Raw genomic sequence first — 26467 nt, forward strand, 5'->3', positions numbered from 1 at the left:
AAAAATGCACACACACACTTGTGCACACACACACACTCTCCCTGTATCACACACACACACATTTGTATACAAACACACGGTCTCTCTCTCTTTTTCACACATACTCAGACACAAACCCAGGCACACCCCCACCACACACACACACACACACTCTCTATCTCTGTCTCTCTCTCTTACACACACTTTTACACAAAAAACATGGACTCTCTCCCTCGTCTCTTTGTTACACAGACTCGGAAACAAACTCATGCACGCACACATACACACACACACTCTTGAGATCAGGAGTATGAAGGTCAGCCTCAGGTCTTGGCTTGATTTGAGTCTCCTGCAGGAGTGAGTTCAGATCCTTCTCAACTTCTGCTGCGACACGCTGAGCTCATCACACACTTCTAGAAGAGTTCATTCACACACAGCAGGAGCCACAACACACACACACACACACACACACACACACACACACACACACACACACACACACACACGCACGCACGCACGCACACACACACACACACACACACACACACACAGACAGACACACACACTGTCCTACCCTTCATATTCTTTACCAAATTATTAAATGAAAATGGCATCGTGGTGGCGCAGTGGGTAGCACAATCGCCTAACAGCAAGAAGGTCGCTGGTTCGAGCCTCGGCTGGGCCAGTTGGCATTTCTTTGTAGAGTTTGCATGTTCTCCCCGTGTTGGCGTGGGTTGCCTCTGGGTCTTCTGGTTTCCCCCACAAGCAGGCCCGGATTAAGAATTCAGAGGCCAAGATATGACACTATTGTTTTGAGTCTACAAATGTGGACATGTAATTTGTAAAGTTTTTTTGGAAAAAAGCTACTCGCGACATCAACAGAGCTGTGAAGGGAGCACTCTTTTGCCCGGTGACACATTCACATACAGGCATCTAGACGCGCACGTTTTGCGCACAAACACAACTTGACAAAAACTCTCGACAACCTTTACTGTCTGCTGTGTCTTTGATATGGTGTAAAGATTATCATGCGTGATTGAAACATCAAGCAGGACGCAGCAAAGAATGTCACTTATAAATTAAAACTTTATTATTTTATGCAACAACGGTACATTTAAAAGGCAAACAATAGGGCAAAAAGAATTTAAGCAAACTTTTAAGCAAAAAGACCCACCGCCTATAAGGCTACATGTTTTTTTCCCATTTTTATTTAATTGTTTGGTGCATGTACTGTACATGTGTGTGATTGGAAAACTAGTGTAATGACGGCATGCCATCTTTACCAGACTCTGGCAAAGTCCGCCTTTTCTTTCACTCCGCCCTGAAGCACCAGCTGGCCCTCTTTTGCCTAAGGTAATTGGCGGGGCGAAAAAGGCTGGCCGCTGGCCCTGAGAAAGCCTGCTTTGGCGCGATCAGGCCCCGGAAGTGACAGTGGAAATGTGGCTGGCCTTGGCTCGCCCTGGCTCGCTCGCTTTAGATGCAACAGTGGAAACGTGGCTTATGTCTTGTAGGCACCCTACCTGACTGCACCCCTATAGTTGAATATAAAAATAAGGTTAATATAATATATATTTTTTTAAATTATTTAATTAATTGCCCACTTTTTTTAAATATAATATAATAATATACAGTACATCTATTTCTTGTCTACAAAGATTTTACGTATTTTTAAAGCATTTAAAGCACACTTTGAAAAAAAAAATACTAATACAACTAGTATTAGTAATACTAATACAACAGTACTAGTATACTACTGAAAATTAATGGTTTTTAATATACTTGTTCCAGTTCACTCAAGCAGTGCTAAAAATGTATATTTAAGGGTATTTTTGATGTATAACTTCTATAAATTAAAAATGCATACGTTTTGGATATAACACCTCTCTTATCCAGTTCCATGAATCTGGGTCCTCCATATTACAGACACTTATTAATGATTCCTACTTATCTTCCTCGTGATGAAGAGTAGACAAAATCTGATATGCAATAAGGAAAAAAAAGAAAAATGTGTTCATCAGATGCTGGATTCCGAACCGGGTTCATGATCGATCGCCATGCGCTTTATAAGCTACGCCACTCACACTGCTGTTTGTTGTGCTCTTTGCTTATGTTGTCTCTGTCAATCAGATGGTGATAGTCATGAATCACTCAACTAGTTTATTTCAACAAGGTGTGCTATTTGCACCAAGCCTAAATAGACATTCCAAAATTTATATTTTCCCCCCAAGTGCGCATGGGCCCCTGGGCTTGTGCCCATAATGCCCATTGGTTAATCCGTCCCTGCCCACAAGTCCAAATACATGATGTGCTATAGGTGAATTGGGTGTGCTAAAATTGACCCTAGTGCATGTGTGTAATGAGTGTGTAAGGATGTTTCCCATGATGGGTTGCAGCTGGAAGGGCATCCGCTACGTAAAACATATGCTGGATTAGTTGGCGCTTCATTCCGCTGTGGCGACCCCTGATTGATAAAGGGACTAAGCTGAAAAGAAAATGAATGATGAATGAATGAAAATGGCTTCTGTTAGTGTATGAGTAGGCTGTATAGATATGAAAGGTTGTGAATGTTATTTAGTGTTCGGTGTAAAACCACATGGTGGCAGTACACTCTGCAAAATCACTCTCAGCAGCATTGAAAGTGTATCATTGACTAGGAATCATAGAAGAAGTGCTTTAAGTGCTCTACAACAGCTCTCTTTATAGGTGTTATTCAGAGACACCCCTGTCAAATGCTGAAGTGGAGAAGCTTTTTAGATCTTACTTCACTCTCCTGTGTTTTGCTATCAATGGGAATTTACTACAATGGCAGAAATGGCTCTGAATCACTTTTATGCTTTGCTGAAGTTTAAAAAGGGTTGTGTGTGGAGGACTGGAATGTTTCCTTATAGGGGGCTCTGATGACAAAAAGGTTGAGAACCACGTCATCTTTAGGAAATACAATGCATTTTAATGTCATTTATTCATTTTCCTTTGGCTTAGTCCCTTTATTCATCAGGGGTCGCCACAGCGGAATGAACCGACAACTTATACTGCAAATGATTTACACAGCGGATGCCCTTCCAGCTGCAACCCAGTATTGGGAAACCCATACACACTCATTTACACACATACTCTAGGGCTGTGCGATTTGGGGAAAATATCTAATCTTGTTTTTTTTGACAGATATTGCAATTTTGATTTGATTTGCGATTTAATTTTGTAGTCAAGCTTCAGCTCAATAATCTGTATTGTAGCTTCTTACTGCTAAAATGCAGTGTGTTAAAAAAAAAAGAACTTAAAGATATTAACTTATTTTAGCAAACATCTCTGAAGTTGTACTTTGCTGTTGCTTATTGGAAGACTCTCTGTTTTTGATTTAGCTAACCTTATTTCTTATTGATTGATTATTTATAAACATCCACAAAGAAGCAAGTTACCTTTCGTTGATCGGGTTGAACTGGAGCACCCAAAAAAAAAAAAAAAAAAAAAACACGACAACAAGGGGAGAACATGCAAACTCCACACAGAAATGCCAACTTACCCAGCCGGGACTCGAACCAGCAATATTCTTGTTGTGAGGTGAAAGTGCTAACCACTGATACGCCTTGTTGTTGTTGTTATTTATTTTAACTATGCATTGAGGAATGCAAAAAAAAACAAAAAAAAAAAACATGATTTATGGAAATGACTAGAGCAGGAGCTTTTTAGTATAGTTTTCAGAAGACATAGTATTACAGTGAGTATTAAAGACTTAGTCAATTGCAAAAAAAAAAAAACATATATATATATATATATACATATTAATTTTTAGACTACACAAAACCTACAATTGAAACCAGAAGTTTACATACATTCTAAAGAAAGGAACATAACCATTAAAAAAAAATGTCTGATGGTAAATCATACTAAATGTTTACTATTTTAGGTCTGTTAGGATTACCTAAATGATTTACTTTTGCTAAATGCCAGAATAATGAGATTTTTTTTTTTTGGGATATTTTTTTATTAATTTCTAGACAGTCAATAGTTTACATAAATTTCCTGGGCATTTTTTTAGCTTTGCTTTTAAACTGTAAAAAAGTTTTTAAACTTTGGTCAAATGTTTTGGGTATCCTTCCACAAGCTTCTCACAATAGTTTGAAGGACTAATTTCCTCCTGACAGAATTGGTGTAACTGAGTCAGATTTGTCGGCTGTCTTGCTCGCAAAAGTTTTTTCAACTCTGCCCACAAATTTTCTATAGGATTGAGATCAGGTCTTTGTGATGGCCACTCTAAAACATTCACTCTGTTGTCCTTAAAGCACATTTTAACTAATTTGGCAGTATAGGGTCACGTTCTGTTTGGAAGACCCATGTGTGGCCACGTTTTAATTTCCTGGCTGATGTCATGAGATGTTGCTTCAGTGTTTCTACATGAAAAAAAAATTTAAAAAAAAACCATAATGTTCTTTCTTCATAATACAATCTATGCTCTATGTCTTTTCCTACTTATTTGATACTGACAACAAAATAATTCATGTATTTATAACATGCTGAAGTAATTGGTTTACATTTTTTTTTTTTTTTACAGTGTAGTGTGTGTAATGGCTGCTGTTTGTGTGGTTTATCTAGATAACCCGGTGCTGACCAGTCGAGTGGCCGTCTCAGTTCATGTGCTGGACATTAATGAGTTTCCTCCAGAGCTGGCTATGCCGTATGAGACCTTCGTGTGCGAGACTGCTAAAATCGGCCAGGTGAGTGAATATAAATGCTTGTGTGTGCACGTGTGTATGTTTGCATGTCCAAAACCAATTCTGCTCTAATGAGCCATTTAAGATGATGTATGACAGACTGCAGACTCTGACACTCTCATTAAATCCAGAAAATGCAGTAAACGCCTGTTCTAGGGTGCGTGTGTGTGTGTGTGTGTGTGTGTGTGTGTTTGCAGTCTGCATTTCCTGGCCTACTGTACCCACTTAAACTCAATCCAACTAGTAAACCATTCTAAAAACAAGCTATTTGTTGTTTTATACAATACAATTCAATGCTTTCTCTCATATTTGTTTATAAATTGTTCATTTGCATATTATCCGAAAACAAAAGTAAGACTAGTTGTTTGTTTCTAAGGTGTTGTGATGCGGTTTTGTTTTGTTTAGTTTTCTTTTCTAAGTGGTTCCTTGGTGATTCCTGGTAAATTAGTTCTATTAAAAATAAGTTAATTTGTATGAAAAATATGTGAGGCTTATTATTATTATTTTAAATATATCAATATATTATTTTATTTATTTTTATTATTATTTTTTTTTTAACTTAGAACTAGTTGTTTGTTTCCAGGATTTTTGTGTAGTTTTGTTTTGCTATTTTATTTAGTTTTATTTTCTAGGTGGTTGCTAGTTTTTATTTTTTTATTTTTTTATTTTTTGTGTGTGTGTGTTTTATTTTCCTGGTTCGCTTCTTCTATTAAAATAATTTTAATTGTATGATTTATTATTTTTTTTTATTTGGTGCTAGTTGTTTATTTTAATGATGTTGTTCTTTTGTTTTGTTTAATTTAGTTTTATTTTCTAGGCGGGTTTTTATAATTTTATCTTACTGTATTTATTTTTGTTCATGGCCCAGGTTGTCTTGAAGGTAGGGATGTAACGGTATCAGAATTTCACGGTACGGTAATACCTCGGTATGAATGTCACGGTACGGTATTTATTGAATCATTTACAGAAAAAAAAAAACTTTTGAAAATACTCCAAAAAAGTGCCAAAAGTGTCAATGACATACAAATTAGCCATCTATCTGTTAGCTTTGAAACAGGAACTTCAATTTTAATAACAAAAAAATTATTAAACCATGTAAAAAAATAAAGTTTCAATTTAGTATTGTTGAAAACTCATCACATTTAACATTTAATCACTCACTTAGATAGAGATGGGTTTAAAGAAAAATTATCATATAATTATAATCTGGTAAAAGCTGTTATCTCTGGGTATTTACAATGTCCCCTGCAACAGAAAAAACCCCTCTCATTTGGGACTGAGGTTTCTGGGACAAGAGAGATATGACTTGGCCCATGTTGACAGCAGTGGGTAACGTTGTGCATTGTCTTTCCCCCACTTGAGAAGACAAACCATGAGTGAGATAGAGGTCTCTTTGCGGTACAAGTCAATGTCTGCATCAATCTGAACAGTGTGCTGTGTTTCTGCAGTCCCCATGACTGTTATTAGTCGTATTCCCCAACTTGCAGGCACGTGCACACATAGGGCTCAACCTGTGCAGTGCACATGCCCTTTTTAGTCTTGGATAGAAAATGCCCTTCCAAAACGATCAAAAGTGCCCCCGCGACGCGACACAACCTCCGTCCAGCCCTTCAGTAGGCGCGCGACAACACCTCTCTTGAATATGCGCGCTCAACCCCCCCTCGGCGCTTTACAATACGCGCGCCACAACACAGCTGATCAGAACGTGCGCGGCGACAACACTGCTTTAGGTTCGATCATTTCCATCTTTTTTTCATCTCCGCTACTAGCAGCACACTCCATTTCCGCATTACTGGATCTGTAGCGACAACAGACCGCAAAGGATTATGGCCACGCCGGGGCTGATGGGAAATGAAGTTTTAGCTACCTCCCGTTCGCTTCATTCGCCTGAGCAAATTTTCTCTGAAGACCTATAGTTTTACCGAGTCATGCGACTTCGGTAATATCGAAAAAATTTAATATTGCGGTATGACGGTATTTACAATACCGTTACATCCCTACTTGAAGGGCATTTGTTCTATAAAAATATTTTATTTTATTGTAATTAATTAATTGGTTTGTTTTTTTTCCATTTGTTTATTTTTATTTTCTGGGAAGGTTATAGTTTTAACATATTGTATTTTATTTTTGTAATATTTATGTATTATTTTTGGTTTTTATTTAAATTTTTTTTTTGGAGGCACTAATTCTATTAAAATTATTTAACTGTACGTTTTCTAAAAACAAATGCAAGACTTATTTGTATTGGTTTTATTGGTTTATCTGTTTGTTTGTTTGTTTGTTTGTTTGTTTTTTTGTTTGTTTGTTTGTTTGTTTGTTTGTTTAAAAACACTTGCAACAACCTAGAAAATAAAACTAAACAAAACAAAAAACTGAACTGTACAACAATAGCCTGAAAACAAATAAATAGTGCCAAGTTGAAAAAAAAAAATTATATAAATATATGACTCATCTCTAATAAATGATTTATTTAATCTTTGCCATGATGACAGTAAATAATATTTTACTAGATATTTAACATGGCAGGTTAATGTAATTAGGCAAGTTATTGTATAAAGATGGATGGTTCTGAAGACAGTCGAAAAAAAATATAGCTTAAAGGGGCTAATAATTTTGACCTTAAAAGGTTTTTTTTTTAAATAACTGCTTTTATTCTAGCTGAAATCAAACAAATAAGACTTTCTCCAGGAGAAAAAATATTATCAGACATACTGTAAAAATGTCCTTGCTCTGTTGAACATCATTTGGGAAATAATTAAAAAGGGAAAAAAATCTAAGGGGGGCTAATAATTCTGACTTCAACTGTATCTGTTTTTTTTTCAACTTGGCACTAGTTGTTTGTTCTCAGAGTGTTGTTGTGCAGTTCAGTTTGTTTATTTTATTTAATTGTATGTTTTCTGGAAACAAATGTGAGATTTTTTTTATTTTTTTTTAACTTTGTGCTAGTTGTTTATTTCCAGCATTTTGATGTGCAGTTTTTTTTAGTTATTTTATTAAGTTTTATTTTCTAGGTGGTTGCTAGAGTTTTTTTTTTTTTCTTCTTTTTTATTCTATATAATTTTCGTCCTTCATATTTTCCTATTTTTTCTATTGCATTAGTTGTATGTTTTCTGCATACAATTGTGAGGTTCATTTTATGTTATTTTATTTATATCTTAACTTTTTCCATGCATGTTCTCCATGTGTTGGCGTGGGTTTCCTGTGGGTGGTCCTGTTTCCCCCACAATCCAAAGACATGCAGTACAGGTGAATTGAATATACTAAATTGGCCTAGTGCATGTGTGTGAATGAGAGGTTGTATGGGTGTTTCCCAGTACTGGATTGCAGCTGGAAGTGTGTCTGCTGTGTAAAACATATGCTGGATAAGTTGGCGGTTCATTCCGTTGTGGCGACCCCTCATAAATAAAGGTACTAAGCTGAAGGAAAATGAATGAACGATTGAATGAATTTCACTGTCCTGTTTCACTTGCCAGGAAAAAAAAAAGGAAAAGAAGGGGAAAAAGCTGTGTTATATTAAAAACCCACTTTCTCTTGGTTTGAATAAGTCTGGCATTTCTGGCTTTGATTGATACGTTGGGCAGAAAGAGCCTGGTGTGTAAGTGATGCATTAGCGATGTGCTAATCGTCCTACCCAGCATGCACCTGTGGTGAATGTGACAGCCCTACAACAGGTGATGCCAGCGGGAGATGGGCAATACAGACATCCATTTGCCACGCAGCATCCTTCTGCTTTTAATGTTAGTGCACAGTGTATCATGATCGCTGGATGCAAAAGAAAACTCGTCGGTTTTAGATGCAGAATAGAGCAGAAAAACCACAGGGACACTTGTTTAAACATTATTATTAAGCGCAGACGGCCATGCACTTGTGTCTGGCTTTTATAATGTGCTGCAGATTAATTGTTTCATAAATGTAAAGCACAGAAAAGTGAGTTGCCTTTCTTTTAAATCATAAAGTTTTGCTAATGTGTCTCTACTGAATATTCAGTAACACTTTTCTTGAAAGTGGAGTTCATAAGACTGTCATAAAACCTTAATAATTATGACATGACACATGCCATGAGTGTTAATGCATTCTCATGACAACTGTCATTAAGTGCTCAGTTAAGATATTGTGTAGTGCCTCGTCACAAGGATCGGGATCCATCTTGCAGGTTTTATTAAGCTTGTAGTAAGCCATTCACACGGGGCGTCAGCTTCAATGCTTCCCATTCATTTTGAATGGGTGACGTCAGGCATTGTCGAACTGCATTGTGGATCCGTTGGCGACGCTTCAGAAGCGTTGCTCGCTGCAGAAGTTGGGATTTGCTCATCTTTTCATGCACCGGCAGAAGCATCAGCCAATCAGATCGCTGAATGTAAATACACCAGCTCAGACAGTAGCCGTTTGATGACTAATTTTATTGGCTGACGCTGCTATAACGATCGCGTCAGCCCCAACTTCAGACACGCCCTCTGTCAAGCGTTGACGCTGAAGCCCCATGTGAATGGGGCATAACAGGCAGTGGTCAAGGGCCGTAGTGCTGAATGAAGCAGGATAAGCAAGATTGTAGTCAAACACCAGGGTAATAGCCAGGGTTGGCAGAAAACAATTATTGTCCGAAAACTCAAACTAAACAGTTTAAAAGGCAAGAAGCACACAAACACAAATAATAATAAGGCAGGGTCACAACAGGAAGACAAAAACAGATATAAATGCTCAGAATTGTCAACAATAGGAGAACAAGACTTTGCAGTGTGTGAGTAAAAACAGTCTGCTTAAAGGGGTGTCCAAACTCGGTCCTGGAGGGCCGGTGTCCTGCAGATTTTAGCTCTAACTTGACTCAACACACCTGCAAGGATGTTTCTAGAAAGCCTAGTAAGAGCTTGATTAGCTAGCCCAGGTGTGTGTAATTGGGGTCAGAACTAAACTTTCGACATGACTGGCTTAAATAAATGGTAGAATGTTCTCAGATGGACTGGTAATCAGTGCAGGTACGGGATTGCTGGGAAATGTAGTGATTGAATGAAACAGTCAATAATCAGGTGAGGGCATCCTTGGCTGGTTAGAGGAGGGAATCACAGAGTTTGACACAGTTTGTTTCAAATAGATCACAACAAATACATCACAATCTGTTTTTGTATTCATCATGACAACTTGGCACTACCAAGTCAACAAAACTTGACATAAATCTGTCATAAACATGATTATCATGAAGCCATTTTAAATATGTCATGAATTGTATAACAGCGTCATTTGTAAAAAAAATAAATAAAACTAAAATAAATAAAATAAAATAAATAAATCATGCCTCAACTACAGTGATACAAGATGAATTTGTATTAAAATGTTATGAAATTGTAATCACAAAATTAATGATACATTTAAAAAACAAATACTGTGTGTTCCACTGAAAAAGTGATCAGACAAATATTCATTACACAATTACAATAAACCCATGACAATTATGTTTATGGCGGATTTATGACAAGTTTTGGTGTCTTGGTGCTGTCAAGTTGGCATGACAAAGATTAAGACTGGTTGTGATGTATTTGTTTATTTCAAGTTATGTCATAACAAACAATGCCATCTTTGCATTTAAATCGACATAACTGAGCAAATGACACTTACTAACTGTTGTCATACGCATGAATAAAATCTCATTCACATTGATTCTGAAGGTTTTATGACAGTCTCATTAGCACCCCCTTCAGTTTTACTGAATATTCTTTGTCTTAGCAGCATTTCGATGATTTAACCGTTAACTGTTTGCCCATAAAGTGCTGAAGATGTGCATTTCAGTTTCATTGAAATGATAATGATACCATAGCATAATAACATTGATAATATTTTTAAAAGAGCTTGTATGCTTGTGTAAACTAAACCTTCATGAATCATTAAGAAATGCTTTAATATTCACTGTTAAATAATTAAACAAGCGATTAAGCATTGGATTTTTTAGCCCCATTCTGGGAGTCCAGCAGTGTTTAAATGTGCTATCAGAGACAATTTATGATCAATTATTAAACTCTGATTGATAATATTTGGATTACATTTGTCTCACCTCAGGTGATTCAGATCATCAGTGCAAAGGACGAGGATCTTCCCCAAGCTGGACAAAGATTTTCCTTCAGATCCCCTCAAGAAGGAGTGAAGACCAAAAACTTCACCATCAGAGACTTCGGCAGTGAGTTAGACTGTACTTATATTACCTGTATATACACACGTTTCATGTAAAAAAAAGAAGATTAAATTAAAATGGTAGAACTAAGATAATATAAATATTTAGTATTTATTAAAATCGTATAGTTATTTATATAAATAATAATAATAATGATAATAAATATAATAATAATAATAATAATAATAATAATAATTATTATTATTATTATTATTATTATTATTATTATTATTATTATTATTATTATTATTATTATTGTTGTTATTATATAGTTATTATTATTATTATTATTATTATTAGTAGTAGTAGTAGTAGTAGTAGTAGTAGTAGTAGTATTTGTGTTTGTTTTAGTATTATTTTTTGTTTGGTATTTAAATATTTACTATGTATTAGTGTTTTTTTTTTAATTATTATAATTATTATTATTATTATTATTATTATTATTATTATTATTATTATTATGATTTTACGTTTCATGAAAAAATTTTGCAATAAGAAAATTTCAATAAAATGGAACCAAGAAAATATAAATATCAAGTGTTTACTAATATTTTATAGTCTTTTATATTATTTTATATGTACATGCTACTGTATATATGGTGTTCAATGGTTTGAACGTCCAAATTGCAGTATCAATGTAATTACAAATGTCTCTACATAATCACAGCTGAGAAATAAGGGTTTTATCACCTAAAACAATTGGTTATTTTCATAGCTAAATAAATAGATGAATGTATACATGAAATTATGTATTTTTTAAACATAAATTAATCTGACACCAGCTCTGAGATGCAGGCTTTTGTGATAAAAATGTTAATAATAATAATAATAATAATAATAATAATAATAATTATTATTATTATTATTATTATTATGATTGTTATTATTATTATTATTATTATTATTATTATTATTATTATTATTGTTGTTATTGTTGTTGTTGTTGTTGTTGTTGTTGTTATTATTATTATTGTCATTATTATTGTTATTAATTATTATTATTATTATTATTAATAATAATATTATTATTATTTGTTTGTTTAATTGTTTATTATTATTATTATTATTATTATTATTATTATTATTATTATTATTATTAATATTATTATTATTTTAACTGCAGATCACTTGGTACAGTAGATACACACTTATTCCTTAGCTTTTTTTGGCTGCATTGAAAGTTCAAACTACTGAACAAACACCACTTAAAGTCTTTTAACACATACTTAAAGTCTTTTCAACTAAAAAAAGAAAGAACTTAACATTTTGCATAAAATATCAGGCAGCGTTCCATCTTGAACTAATCATTTAAAGCTTTTCTTAGATTAGAAGGAAGCCTGTGGGCATGGACGCGTGATGTAATAGTTGATTGTTTTTCATGGCAGTGGATGTGCTGTTGATCTGGCCTTTGCGGTGCCTGTCCTCACTTCAGGCATGAATGCTCACTTAAGATGTGATTTATAAGGACAAGGTGACAGTTTCCGCTGAGGGCAGTTCAGAAAAACAAGAAGGAAAGAGTCGGCAGTACCTGAAACATGCAGGAGTTTCTTAAAAATGGTCAGCTGTCATGAAAACGCAGGTCAGCGGGAGGTCACAGGAACAGGGTCATGAGGACGAATCAGGGTTCATAATGTCATGATGTCAGCTAAGTCTACAACAGCATGTAGTTTCTCTGAATATTAAAAAGCCAACTACATTGCACATGTTTTTATTTTAAGAACCAACAGCTGCATTGCTTATAGCCATTTAACCTTTTGAACGGCTATTGCCTGGAGGGTTTACCTTAAAGAACAAACTCTTTCTGTTTCTTCTGATTGTGGACAGAGAGTCACATTTTATAGACATCATACAGTAGCTGCATTCTTTACAACATAACTCATAAAGAAAAATCATAAAGAAAAATATGCTGCCTTCTATACACAGTATTTATGGGGAATTATTATGACCAATAACAATAAATAAATGAACGAAAATAGTCTTGAGATTGAAGTGATTATAATGTAAAAAGATTAAAATTGCTAGAAAATACAAATTAAAAAAGTAAGAATAAAATTGTGTAATAAAACATATTGTAAAGTGTAATAATTCATGCAATAATAATTCAGTTTCAAGAAAAAAAATTTAATAAAATGTTTATGCAATTGAAAATTGAGTTCAAAGCTGAGAAACTGCTTCTGGTTATCTAGATTTGAGGTGTAGTTTTGCATTTTGAGTAAGATATTTCAGAAATTGTTTGACAAGAAAAGATTTTGTGTGTAGGCAGTTGGAAAAAAAACTGTAATAAATCCATATGATACAGTCTCTTAAAAGTGACGTTGTGTCTTCAGTTTTAGGCTCCGGCAAGCTTTGCACTCACACTACAAACATCCTTCGCCAAAGCCCAACCAAACTGTGCTTTTGCACACCTCTTCCAACCAGGCCAGGGCCGGCAACTGAACCGCGCCGGGGCATTTTTCAGATAGCATAGTGTGAGAACCCTAACCCTTAGTTCATGACCCCTTTAATAAATCAGTTTGTTCAGACTGTTCATGGAAAAATAAGAAACATTCACTGATTAATTCTGCTGATAGGGTCAGAAAGATGAAGTCGCCTTCAGGAAGTGATAAACTTAAGCCTCCTTTCCACTGCACACGACAAGCGACAGACCAGAAGTCATTCATTTCCAATGGAGAGCAGTCTGAGAGCTGCGTTGAGTTCTGATCATCTCCGTATGCGGAAAATTTGGATACGAATTGAGATATTTGAACCGTTGAAATATTTGAACTCCTGCGACTAGATCGTATGCGACCGGCCGACCGGATGTGATGTTATCCAGTGTTGTACAAGCAGGTCTGTGTGCGCGAGATGAGAAATAGGAGAAATAGGATGAGAAATAGGAGTTTATTGGGTTATTTTTTGAATGATAAAAAGTATTAAATATATTAAAATATTAATATATTAAAAAAAATAATAATAAATAACATTTCTGTTCTTAAATGTAAGAAAGTACTTACAGTACGCACAGAGAATAAAAGCTCTTGCTTTTGCACTCCTTTATTTCGGACACTGAGATGACATGATGTGAAGAAGCTTCACTAGCTCCTGAAATCATGACTGATGATCAGATGTTCAGGCTCAAATGCTCTCCCCACTGAGAAAAAGGAAATCTTTTAGACCTCAAAGGATTCAGCACTCTGTAGTGTAAGATCGACGGTGTGTTCACTAAATTCTCGATACTGTGAAAAAACAATATCATCTGTGATAAAGGATGCAGCAGTTACAGTGAATCAATAACGCTGCCATATAATAGCATAAACATACTTCCTGCAGCACTGCAGAGCTGTTAACAAAGCCACCAAACAATCAATATTTCAGAGCTAGTTCATAAACTAATTCAGCTTGTGGTTTGATGTTTGATTTGTGTGCGTGTGTGTGTGTGTGTGTGTGTGTGTGTGTGTGTGTGTGTGTGTGTGTGTGTGTGTGTGTGTGTGTTTGTGTGTGTGTGTGTGTGTGCTTCAGCGGTTCATTCTAAGCAAACTTAAAAATGTGTACTTAACCTTATATAAACTTAAAAAAATAAAATTAATTTTAATAATTATTCATTTAAGGTAATAGTTCAGTTATTTGTTATTGCATGTTATTTTTTGAATGATATAAATAGGAAATATTATTATATTATATAGTTCCGTATTATATTATTATAATATAATATGCATTGTACTGTATATTCTAGTGTAATATATTTACATAATAGTAATAATAATTATGATGTGACTTTATATTATATTCCATAATATAGCATAAGTATAATGTATCATGCAAGTATAACAAGCCAAAAAGTTTAATAATAAAATCATTGTTTTAAACAGTCATATTGTTAATAAATATAATTGTATAAATTAAAACAACTGCATCTAATTTTTAGCATGTGTTAAATACACATTGTGATTTTTTATTGAGATACAGAAAGAGTTCTTATTTTAATGATAATAATAATAATAATAATAATTCCTTGTTTTCCTCTTCTTCTTCTTCTTCTTCTTCTTCTTCTTATTATTATTATTATTATTATTAATATTAGTAGTAGTAGTAGTAGTAGTAGTAGTAGTAGAAGTAGTACTATTACTGTTGTTATTGTTGTTGTTGTTATTTATAGTTTATTATTATTATTATTATTATTATTATTATTATTATTATTATTATTTCTTGTTTTATTATTATTACCATTATTATTATTGTTGTTGTTATTATAGTTTATTATTATTATTATTATTATTATTATTATTATTATTATTATTATTATTATTATTAAATCTAAATAATTGTATTCACTTTAAAATATTCCAAATTATATCATTATATATACAGCTGAAGTCAGAATTATTAGCCCCCCTGAATTATAAGCGCCCCTGTTTATTTTTTTCACCAATTTCTGTTTAATGGAGGGAAGATTGTTTCAGCACATTTCTAAGCATAATAGTTTTAAAAACGTTTTTCTAATAACTGATTTATTTTATCTTCGCCATGATGACAGTAAATAATATTTTACTTGATATTTTTCAAGACACTTCTATACAGCTTAAAGTGACATTTAAAGGCTTAACTAGGTTAATCAGGTGAACTAGGCAGGTTAGGGTAATTAGACAAGTTATTGTATAACGATGGTTTGTTCTGTAGATTATCGGGGGAAAAATTAGCTTAAAGGGGCTAATAATTTTGTCCCAAAAATGTTTTTTAAAAAATTAATAACTTCTTTTATTCTAGCCGAAATAAAACAAATAAGACTTTCTCCAGAAGAAAAAAATAGTATCAAACATACTGTGAAAATTTCCTTCCTCTGTTAAAAATAATTTAAGAAATATTTAAAAAAATGAAATAAAATCAAATGGGGGCTTATAATTCTGACTTTAACTGTGTGTATATATATATATATATATATATATATATATATATATATATATATATATATATATATATATATATATATATATATATATATATATATATATATATACATACACAAAATAATATTTTCAAAATTCACAAAAAAAAAACTGTAAATAAATACATGTACAGTTTAAGTCAGTATTATAGGCCTGAGCCAAAATAACACAAATAAGACATTCTCCAGAAGAAAAAATATTATCAGACATACTGTGAAAATTTCCTTGCTCTGTTTGGGAAATATTTAAAAAAGAAAAAAAATTGAAAAGGGGGCTAATAATTCTGACTTCAACTGTATATTTATTGTATGGTTCTTAAAATGCTTTCTCTCTTTTTCTTCTTCCCCAGATAACACAGCTGGAGTGGTGACTCTGCGCAGCGGCTTCAAGCGGCGTTCTCAGGAGATCTACCATCTTCCAATAGTGATAGAAGATGGAGGCCTGCAGACATTGAGCAGCACCAACACCCTCACAATCCGTGTGTGTGGCTGTGACACCGATGGATCTTTATTAACCTGCAGCGCCGAAGCCATTTTCCTCCCAGTAGGCCTCAGTACCGGAGCCCTGATCGCTATTCTGGTGTGCATCATCATACTGCTGGGTAAGCAAACATCCATCCGTCAGCGAAGCGCCTGTCCACACTGCATATTGCTGATATAATCCCAATTCTGAATGGAGTGACAATGCAGAAGCCGCCAGGACATTATTTTTCAAGATAACTGAGGAGACTGTGATAGTGTCTGTCATAACCCCAGTACGTCTGAATCACGTTATGTCCAAGCAGAATATATATATATATATATATATATATATATATATATATATATATATATATATATATATATATATATATATATATATATATATATATTAATTATTATTTTTTTTTTTTCATTGGCTACTTTATTTGTTAGAACAGAGGAATAAGAAAGCATGGAAGCTTTTTTTTTTTGCTACTGTTATAAATGAAAATAAAATAAAATAAAATAAAATACAATTAAATTAAATAAAAATTCAATTCAATTAAATTAAATTAAATTTAATTCAATTCAATTCAAATACTATTCTAGAACAGCACGGTGGCCAAGTGGTTATCACTGTCGCCTCACAGCAAAAAGGTCGCTGGTTCGAGTCCCAGCTGGGCCAGTTGTCATTTCTGTGTGGAGTTTGCATGTTCTCACCATGTTGGTATGGGTTTCCTCTGGGTGCTCTGAATTCCCCAAGAGTATAAAGTATAAATAAATATAGTGAGTTTATATTTCAGAATTGAGACGGTTTGCTTGGATCCTTAAATATTTTTTTAAGATCTTTCAATTTATAAGATTAAGACTTTTGGATTCACATTATGTCTAGACAGAAAAAAAGGAAAAGAAATGTTTAGAACAGACGAAGCATGGAAGCTTGTTTTTGAGAGGGTCAAACATAAAATAAAATAAAATAAAATAAAATAAAATAAAATAAAATAAAATAAAATAAAAAAATGAAATGGAAGCTTGTTTTTACTACTGTCAAGTTAAGTTAAATTAAACTAAATTATTTATTATTATTATTCTTTTTTTTCTTCTCATAATTACAGTTTTTCTCAGTCGCTTTGGTGCATTTTTCACAACACTATTTACATTTGCACAATTAACAGTTAATGCATTTTTTTGAACAATTTGTACAACCTGCAAAACCTAGTTGATAACCTGCAAAAGCGTGTCACTTGCTCAAAATGGAGAACTCATTCCTCAAAAGCAAGTATTCATGTCAATGAAAGAGTCAGTGTCATCAAGATGAAAAGTTCTGACACCATTGTTTATGTTTTCATTATGACAGTTTACTCTAAGTTTTTTCCAATGCAATAAAGTCAGATTTTGGTGACACTTCCTGAAAATGCTCAAGACAGCAGCACCATATACTATTTGCACAGCCATTTAAAAACTAGTTTTCTAGTCTACTAGTTAGACATCACTGCATTTAGTGAGGTATCTGAGTACAAGACACTGAATATGTATGTTTCACAGTTTTACTGCAGATGCTCTTTGCAATTCTAACTTACAGCATTGTGCAAATGAATAATAACAGTCTATAAAACCTGGACATTTTATTGATCAGTAAAAGTCTTAATATAATTATAAAAAATAATAAATAACTAGGTTGGAGGAAAGTCCTTAACCCAGGTGGAGGATGGAACTTTGACTTTTACTCAAAATTCTTAGTTTGCTATCATAGTTTGCAAGTTCTAAGTATACATCTCACAATTTTGACCTGTTTTTAGGGCTGTGCAATTAATCGAAAATCCGATTTCGATTTTGGCTTCAAACGATTATAAAAAAGCATTAATCGAGATAAATGATTATTGCATCATATACCGCCCCCTTTCCAGCTGTTGCTCCTAAAAGCGCGAAAGACATCGTGCTTATGTGTGTGCGGCACACAGCCAGATGATGTTTAATGAAAATAATTTTTTAACTTATTTCTGAACATAATAGTTTTAATATATCATTTCTGATTACTGATTTCTTTTATCTTTGCTTTGATGACAGAACATAAAATTTTTCTAGATGTTTTTCTAAATACAAGCATTCTGATTAAAGTGCAATTCAAAGGCTTAATAGGGGTAATTAAGCAGTTCATTGTATAACAGTAGTTTCTTCTGCAGACAATCAAAAAATGTATTGCTCAAGGGGGCTAATAATATTGACCTTAAAATGGCTTTTATTCTAGCTAAAACAAAACAAATAAGCCTAGAAGAAAAATATTATAGAAAATACTGTTAAAATTCCTTGCTCTGTTAAACATCATTTGGGAAATATTTATTTAAAAAAAAACATATTTCCAGGAGCGCTAATAATTTTGACTTCAACAGTAATCGTTTTAAATAATCGTGATTACAATTATGACCAAAATAATCGTGATTATGATTTTTCCCAAAATCGAGCAGCCCTACCTGTTTTGTCAGAATTCTACATTTGTATCTTGTAGTTAAAATGGATGGATAAATGGTTGGATGGATGGATGGATGGATGGATGGATGGATGGATGGATGGATGGACGGACGGACGGACGGACAGACAAGAAAGGACTAAATTAGGATTATTCTAAGGACCCACAGACTATGAAGGCCCGCAGAGGCCTGCTTTATAGTATTAACAGTATTAACAAGGGGCCCAACCTGAGGTATATTTTCATAGGGTCCAACATTGATAGCCGTCCTCCTGTTCATCTGTCTTTAGGCTCTAGGATTGCACAGACTCTTCTCTTTTGAGATGGAAGATACATCGCCTGCTCTGAAACTCTCTGAGGTGTTTTAATTAAAACATACTTGTTAATTAAGCGCCTGTTTATTGGTCATTCCAAACAGGTAAGGAGGAGGATAGTTTTTTTTTTTTTTTTTTTTTTAAAGCGCGGGTTTAAACAGACCCATCAATGTCACAGTAAAAGCCCTAAATCTTACTGTGTCATTACCATCAGATCCGAGGCTGAATTACTCTCCATGTTAACTTAACCCCTGAGGTGCAGACACCAAATCTCACCAGCTATAAAGCCACTTCATTTGCATTGGGGATGTGCGGGGGGCTTGGGCGGAGGGCTGACGAATGAACTGGAGACTTTTATGGCCTCGTTTCCATGGTAATTTGTGTGGGCCGGGTGGTCATTAAATAACAGCGTTCTCAACAAAATGAGGTTAGCACTCAACTGTCCTCGAATGAACCGCAGACGCAGATCTCAGCATGCGGCACGCTGTAGACTTTCAGAAGTATACTTGGCTATAATTAGTCAGTCGTTTAGTATGATTCCTTCCAAAGGCTCATACATATGTGCTTTGTTTTCACCTAGTTTTTGTGTTGCACAAAAAAATCCTTATCTTACGTAAAGTTTTTTTTTATTTTCTTGTTACTAATACAAATATATGAAAATTCCTAAAGGGGACCTATTATGCAAAAATCACTTTAGTAAGGGGTTCAAACACAGTTGTGTGGCAAAAAAGTGTGTAACTATAGCTATATCTAATGGTAAAAATTTATTCATTCTATTTTTTATAACCACACTTCTTTAAAAAAGTCTGCAGAAACACTTTGATTGACATTTTCCTGTACATGTCATCAGAGAGGGGTAAGCCCCACCCATTAGTGATGATCTCTTCCTCATTTGCATAAACAACTCTGCGTGAGAGGCAGTCATCTGCCATAAGAGTTTTCAAGAGTTCACACTTAGCTGATAATCAATAAAGCATAAATGGCCTGCTGTCCCGGGAGAGAGCACTGAGCTCGTAATATCCTCGAGCCCGGGGCTCCCTCCCATTAGAGCGGCGAGAGGGGAGTTCGAGTTCAGGTAGGTCTTGAGCGTGTGAGAAGTGTAAACTAAGGTTGTCTTGTGTGATCATTTGGCTTAGTTGATTGGCTATGGTGTATGTTTTTGGACGGTGGGAGGAAACCACAGAACCTGGGGGAAACCCACATGAACACGGGGAGAACATAGAAACTCCGCATAGAAACACCACCCGGCCTGATTGGAGGTTGGACCAGCGGTGTTCTTGCTGTGGCGCAACAGTGCTAGCCACTGGGCCACTGTGTCGCCCTATCGGAAAAAAAAAGGGTGGGAAGTAGGGGTGGAAGGGGGGGAACTTCGAGACGAAGTCAACTGGAGTTAAAAACTCTGGTAATTTATAATGCTTCCGTAATCATCTAACAGGGCAGATTACGGAGCTAATGAGGTGCCAGCTTTGTTGATCATAAGCATGTGATCCTCTGTAAATTAGTTTATAAATAAACCACACTTCGCACCATTTCTGCTAAAGATATTGTCAGCGCCTAAGAGGCATTATAAATATGGAGTTTTAGGATGTTCAAATGAACAGTCTCCATCGACTACCTTCTTCTAAACGACTTCTTTTGACATTTTCAGTTTTTCACAAAGATAATGTTAGTCTTGATAAATCTGCCACTATGTAAATGCATATGCATTTGTGGCTTCGCTCTCTTTTGTAAAGAGGGCTCGGAGCACAATCTCATTTCGATGTAAAGCCACAGTGACCAAAAACAGAACAATTTGGAACAAATCCTAAAAGGGGCCGTTTCGAAGAGTTGTAAAAGAATAGTTGTGTAGTTTTTGAGCTGAAACCTTCACACATACACTCTAGGGATGTCAGAGACCTCTTTTAATCTTGTAAAAAAAATAGCGTGATTGGTCCACTTTTTTTAGGGCTCCAATTGTTGGCATTTTTACAAAAAGTAAAATTAGAATTCTGTGCCTCCAGAATGTATATTTGTGGTTTCAGGTCAAAATACTGTACCCAGAAGACCATGTATGTTGAAATTGTCAATTTTTGGGTCAGAGGGAATTGTAGCTGTTTTGGCACTTGTGCCTTTAAATGAAAATGGGACAGTTCACTTTAGAGCAGAATAATCAGGATCAGGTGTCAGGATAAACACCAGGATAAAACCACACACACAAATGCTGTTACAATTATCGCATTTGTGTGCGTATATATATATATATATATATATATATATATATATATATATATATATATATATATATATATATATATACGCACAAACAAACAAACAAAATAACAAACAAACTCACACGCAGATTTAACACATTGTGTTCATCAACTTGGGTGATGTCAGGCGTTGCCGAACTGCATTGTGGATCCGCCGGCCCCGCTTCAGAGGCGTTGCTCGCTGCAAAAGTTGGGACTTGCTGAACTTTTCAAGCGGCAACGGAAGTGTCAGCCAATCAGATCGCTGTATGCAAATACACCAGCTCAGGCTGTGGCCTATTGCTGACTAATTTCATTGGCTAACGCTGCTCTGATGATCGTGTCAGCCCCAACTTCAGACACGCCCTCTGTTAAGCGTTGACGCTGAAGCCCCGTTTGAATGGGGCGTTACAGTATAAACTAAACCTGATTTAACGTTTACAAACCGGAGCTCCTGTTGTGTGATTGAAGTGCCCTCGTTTATAGCTGTGTGAATTATGCGGCTATGGTGATTCTAGCGGTTATGACTTACATGGCACAAATAGTATAGTATAAATTGCTTTAAATAAAAGTGTAGCACTTACTGCTTCTTAAGTTTGATCACAGAGAGTTGGAACAGATCTTTTAATGCCAGTTTCTTTACAAATCCTCTCTTGTGGACATGATTACACACATTAACACTGAGACATCTGTAGGCATTAAAAACCACTCTGCTATATCACTCTGTGGGCCTTAAAATCACTGGAATTTGGATCCTATTTTCATGTGGGGAAATGAAAAAAAGTCTTGTGTGTTTATAACACTTCAATAGGACTGTGGACACATTATACAGTACCTACACACAATTCTGTTCAAACTGCTTCGAAAAGTTGATTTTGCATTATAGGCACCCTTTTAAACAAGCAACATAATCTGCCAATGAAGTAAGTAAAAAAAAAATATTTCAAAGTAAAAACAAGCTTATTTTGCTTATAATAATAATAGTTAATAATTCCTTACATTTATATAGAGCTTTTCTGGGCGCTCAAAGCGCTTTACACAATGAGGGGGAATCTCCTCGTCCACCACCAGTGTGCAGCATCCACCTGGATGACGCGACGGCAGCCATTTTGCGCCAGACCGCACACCACACACAAGCTGATTGGTGGAGAGGAGACAGAGATGAAGCCAATTGGAATATGGGGATGGTTAGGAGGCCATGATGGACAGAGGCCGGTGGGCAGATTTGGCCAGGATGCCGGGGTTAAACCCCTACTCTTTTTCGAAGGACATCCTGGGATTTTTTACGACCACAGAGAGTCGGGACCTCGGTTTAACGTCTCATCCGAAAGATGGCGCTCACTAAGCAGTATAGCGTCCCCATCACTATACTGGGGCATTAGGACCCACACAGACCGCAGGTTGGGCGCCCCCTGCTGGCCTCACTAACACCACTTCCGGCAGCAACCTAGCTTTCCCATGTGGTCTCCCATCCAAGTACTTACCGGGCGCAGCCCTGCTTAGCTTCAGTGGGCGACCATGTGAGAGTTGCAGAGAGCTAGCTGCCGGCAAATTATCACATTGGCAGGCTATTTTTCTTGTTTTAAGGAAAAAACTTACTTAATTTTGGCATTATTTCTGAATACAAGACAATATATTTGGACTAGAAGCAAGACAAAAACACTAATTAAGAAAAGCATGTTTTGCGGTGTGCTTGCTCCTGTAATTGCTGCTATATTTAGATATTTGTTTTTCTTCTGACATTCAAAAAGTTGTGAAGAAAAGTTACATTATTTCATATTTTCTTCTGTCATATTGCATGTTTCTCAATATTTGTGCATCTCATGTTTAGGCAGTTGATGATGCGCAGCATGATGAGCTCTAACATTAGGATTTGTTTAGAAGAAGCTGTTTTCATTTTTACCTTCTCCACTCTGCTATTTCAGGTTAGCGTTCAAGCTGTTCTGTCCACTTCCTCCATCACATTACATCTCATTTCCCTTGTTTATCTCTCAGCATTACGCCTACAAAAGGCAGTAAGCTGACGTTTTTTGTCCTAAGAAGAGCAAATTAAGTTGACTCACAAAGGAAAGGGGCCACACTAAGACCTCAAATGCAATTTAGGCCTTCCTACAGTAGCCATTATGAGTGAAAGAAAACTATTATGCATTATCTATTTAGATTTCAATATTAAAAACTCTCCAGAAGGTGAATCATTTTCTTTTGAATGCTTTTTTTCTGGTAATACATGAAAATTATCCATTGAGTTGCTGATTTTTTCTACATTAACATTAAAACAGAGTGTTTACTTTTCTTAATGCATGTCTTATTGGTCATTTTCTGCATGGTTCATCAAAACTCATGTCTTACCCAGGACTGGATTTATGTGGGTATTTTGGGGCCTTAACTAATTCAAGCAACGGGACGTGGAAGTCCTACAGCAAATGCACACTTTGTATTCGTATTTATTAATTTGTTAGTTGTCTTCTTCTTCCCTCCTGGTGCTTCCGTTTCCCCAACAGTCCAAACTCATGTGCTATAGGTGAACTGAATAATCTAAATTGGCAGTAGTGTATGTGTATGGGTGTTTTTCAGTGCTAGGTAGTGGCTGGAAGGGCATCCGCTATGTAAAACATATGCTGGATAAGTTGGTGGTTTATTCCGCTGTGGCGACCCGTCATTAATCAAGGGACTAAGCCAAAAAGAAAATGAATGAACGGATGAATGAATGAACTGCTGGACGCTTATCCTATAAAACATGATAGAAAATGTCATTATATATAGTTTATAGAAACTTCTAGTTATTAAGTGTCGGGTCCCAGACTTCCTGGGGCCCTAAACGGCTGCTTACTTTGCTTATTGGTTAAATCCGCCCCGGTCTTACCTCGAAAAATACTAACTTAAATTTTTTTCATCTGTAGACTGATTAGTAGGCTGTCTGCTTAATGTCTGCTGATACTGCTCCTTCAACAGACATTTAACTGACTATGAGAAACTTTGCAAGTACATGTCAACTTACACTAACCCTAACCCCAACCTAACAGTCTACTTATAATCTAATGAGAATTAGTTGGCATGTAGATGCAATGTAAAATAAATGTTGTGCTCAGTAGAAAAAAAGAAACTTAAATACATAGGTTTGTGAAAAGTAAAGGGTGAGTAAGAAACGGATGACAGAAATGTGAACTATCCCTTTAAACAGTCCAGACAAAAAGAACAAAATTTTTTTTTTTTTTTTTTTGTTTCCCATTGACTTCAATTCATTAATTTTCCCTCCTTTTTGTTGGTCTATAAAATTTAAATCAACTGGAATGATGTCTGTTGGGTTGCTAATAGATCCCAAAATATTTTCTTTTACCAATAAAACTAAGTCAACTAACTTTTAAAATGGCATGGTGGTCTCTAAAATGATATCAGAATTGATATTAGATTTTTTTTTGGAGAAACTATTTTTCAATTCACCCTTTTTGGAGTCTGTAGCATCTCTCTTGGATGGGAGACACAAGGGAAAGATAAAGTAGGTTGCTGCCGGAAGTGGTGTTCGTGAGACCAGCCGGGGGTGCTCAACCTGCGGTCTGTGTAGGTCCTAACGCCCCAGTAAATGGATTGAGACTTTATACTGCCTAGTAAGCACCGTTAAACTGAGGTCCTGACTCTCTGTGGTTGTTAAAAATGCCAGGATGTCCTTTAAAAAATATTAGGGGTTTAGTCCTGGCATCCTGGACAAATTTGCCCACTTGCCTCTGTCTATCATAGCCTCCTAACCATCCCCATATCATAGCTGGCTTCATCACTCTCTCTCTCCTCTCCACCAATCAGCTGGTATGTGGTGTGCGGTCTGATGCATTATGGCTGCCATAATGTCATGCAAGTGGTAGATGAGAAGACCCCCCCCCCCCCCCCCCAAAATGTTTAAAGCTCTTTGAGTGTCCAGAAAAGCGCTATATAAATGTAAGGAATTATGATATTATTATTATTATTAAAAGTATATTAAATGCATATTAAATGTAAATGACGCTGATTTTTATTCTGGTATTTATTTAAATGATTAAACACTTTTTTTTTGTTGATGAATGGGCCAAAGCATATTGATTTGAAGAACATTTGGAAATTGTACATATTATTAGAATTACATTTAATAATAAAAAGTTTAGGGTTGCTTTTGTGATCCCTAAATAAACTCTTTTAACAAGCCAACTTGATCTAAATATGCCTTACAAGACATATTGATATAAACCATTGTTACATCAAATGGCATTTTAGAGTGTGTTTTTTTTCATCTTTTGCTTAGCCCTTTTATTCTTCTGGGGTCGCCACAGCAGAATGAACCGCCAACTTACCCAGCATATGTTTTATACAGTGGATGCCCTTCCAGCTGCAACCCTACGCTACGGTCAATTTAGATATTTGAATTCACCTATAGCGCATGTCTTTAGAGAACATGCAAACTCCACACAGAAATGCCAACTGGCCCAGGACTTGAACCAGCGACCTTCTTGCTGTGAGGCGATTGTATGTCGCCCATTGTATGTCATCAGTAATTCATGATTAAAACATTTTGGTCTGAAAAGAATGAACATAAACAGTACATTTTACAGGTGAAAACCCATACAACACTTCCAGTCAATCCATGTTTGACTATAACATGACAGCTTGTATTTAAGAGGCTGCTGCTGCACTCTAAACACTCACCTGTCTCACAGCCCGTCTGCTTGTAAGATACCAGCAAACACCTCTCAGCATCACTGCGTCCTTGCTAAAGGTGGCAGGCAGAATCACAGACAGCACAGAACACATTGTCGTGCTGGAGATTAGCCATTATCGGCGCTCCATTTGTCAGACTGACCCATTTCCCCGCTCCACGGATGCAGTCAAGGCAGACAGAGTCAGAGATCAGCGTGGCGAGGGTGAGCACTTATCAATCTCTAAGCTATCTCCTGTATGCCAGTCAAATCACAAACATGGACTCGAGAATATACGAGAAAATGAAATGAGCGCTGCACTGCAAGCATCCGTCACTTGGGGGCGCTGTCATCTCGTGTTCTGCTGGAGCATATACTGTATAAACAACCTTGTTAGTCGTTTTATATCAATTTCCTTTAATTTGCTGCATACTAATGAACATAGTACAGGTGTGAACTTATGCTTTTTGAAACCTCCTGAACCTATAACAAACAGACTACATCTGCATTAAGCACAGCGTGAGCCTCAGTTTGATGACTGACTGTTCCAAAACCTAGAGAGCCTC

The 26467-nt window shown here is 35.5% G+C and overlaps 1 protein-coding gene across 3 annotated transcripts in view; it reads left to right on the plus strand.

Moving 5' to 3' along the window:
* cdh12b (cadherin 12b) overlaps positions 1 to 26467 on the plus strand; it is a 321993-nt gene that overhangs the window by 288160 nt on the left and 7366 nt on the right. For all 3 annotated transcript variants that reach the window (XM_021480407.3, XM_021480408.3, XM_073918845.1), the window contains exons 9-11: positions 4570 to 4691; positions 10737 to 10854; positions 16120 to 16371. In XM_021480407.3, the coding sequence (XP_021336082.2) occupies positions 4570 to 4691; positions 10737 to 10854; positions 16120 to 16371 (492 nt within the window). The remainder of the gene's footprint in view (positions 1 to 4569; positions 4692 to 10736; positions 10855 to 16119; positions 16372 to 26467) is intronic.

Source organism: Danio rerio, chromosome 12 (genome assembly GCF_049306965.1).
Source record: "Danio rerio strain Tuebingen ecotype United States chromosome 12, GRCz12tu, whole genome shotgun sequence".
NCBI lineage: Eukaryota > Metazoa > Chordata > Actinopteri > Cypriniformes > Danionidae > Danio > Danio rerio.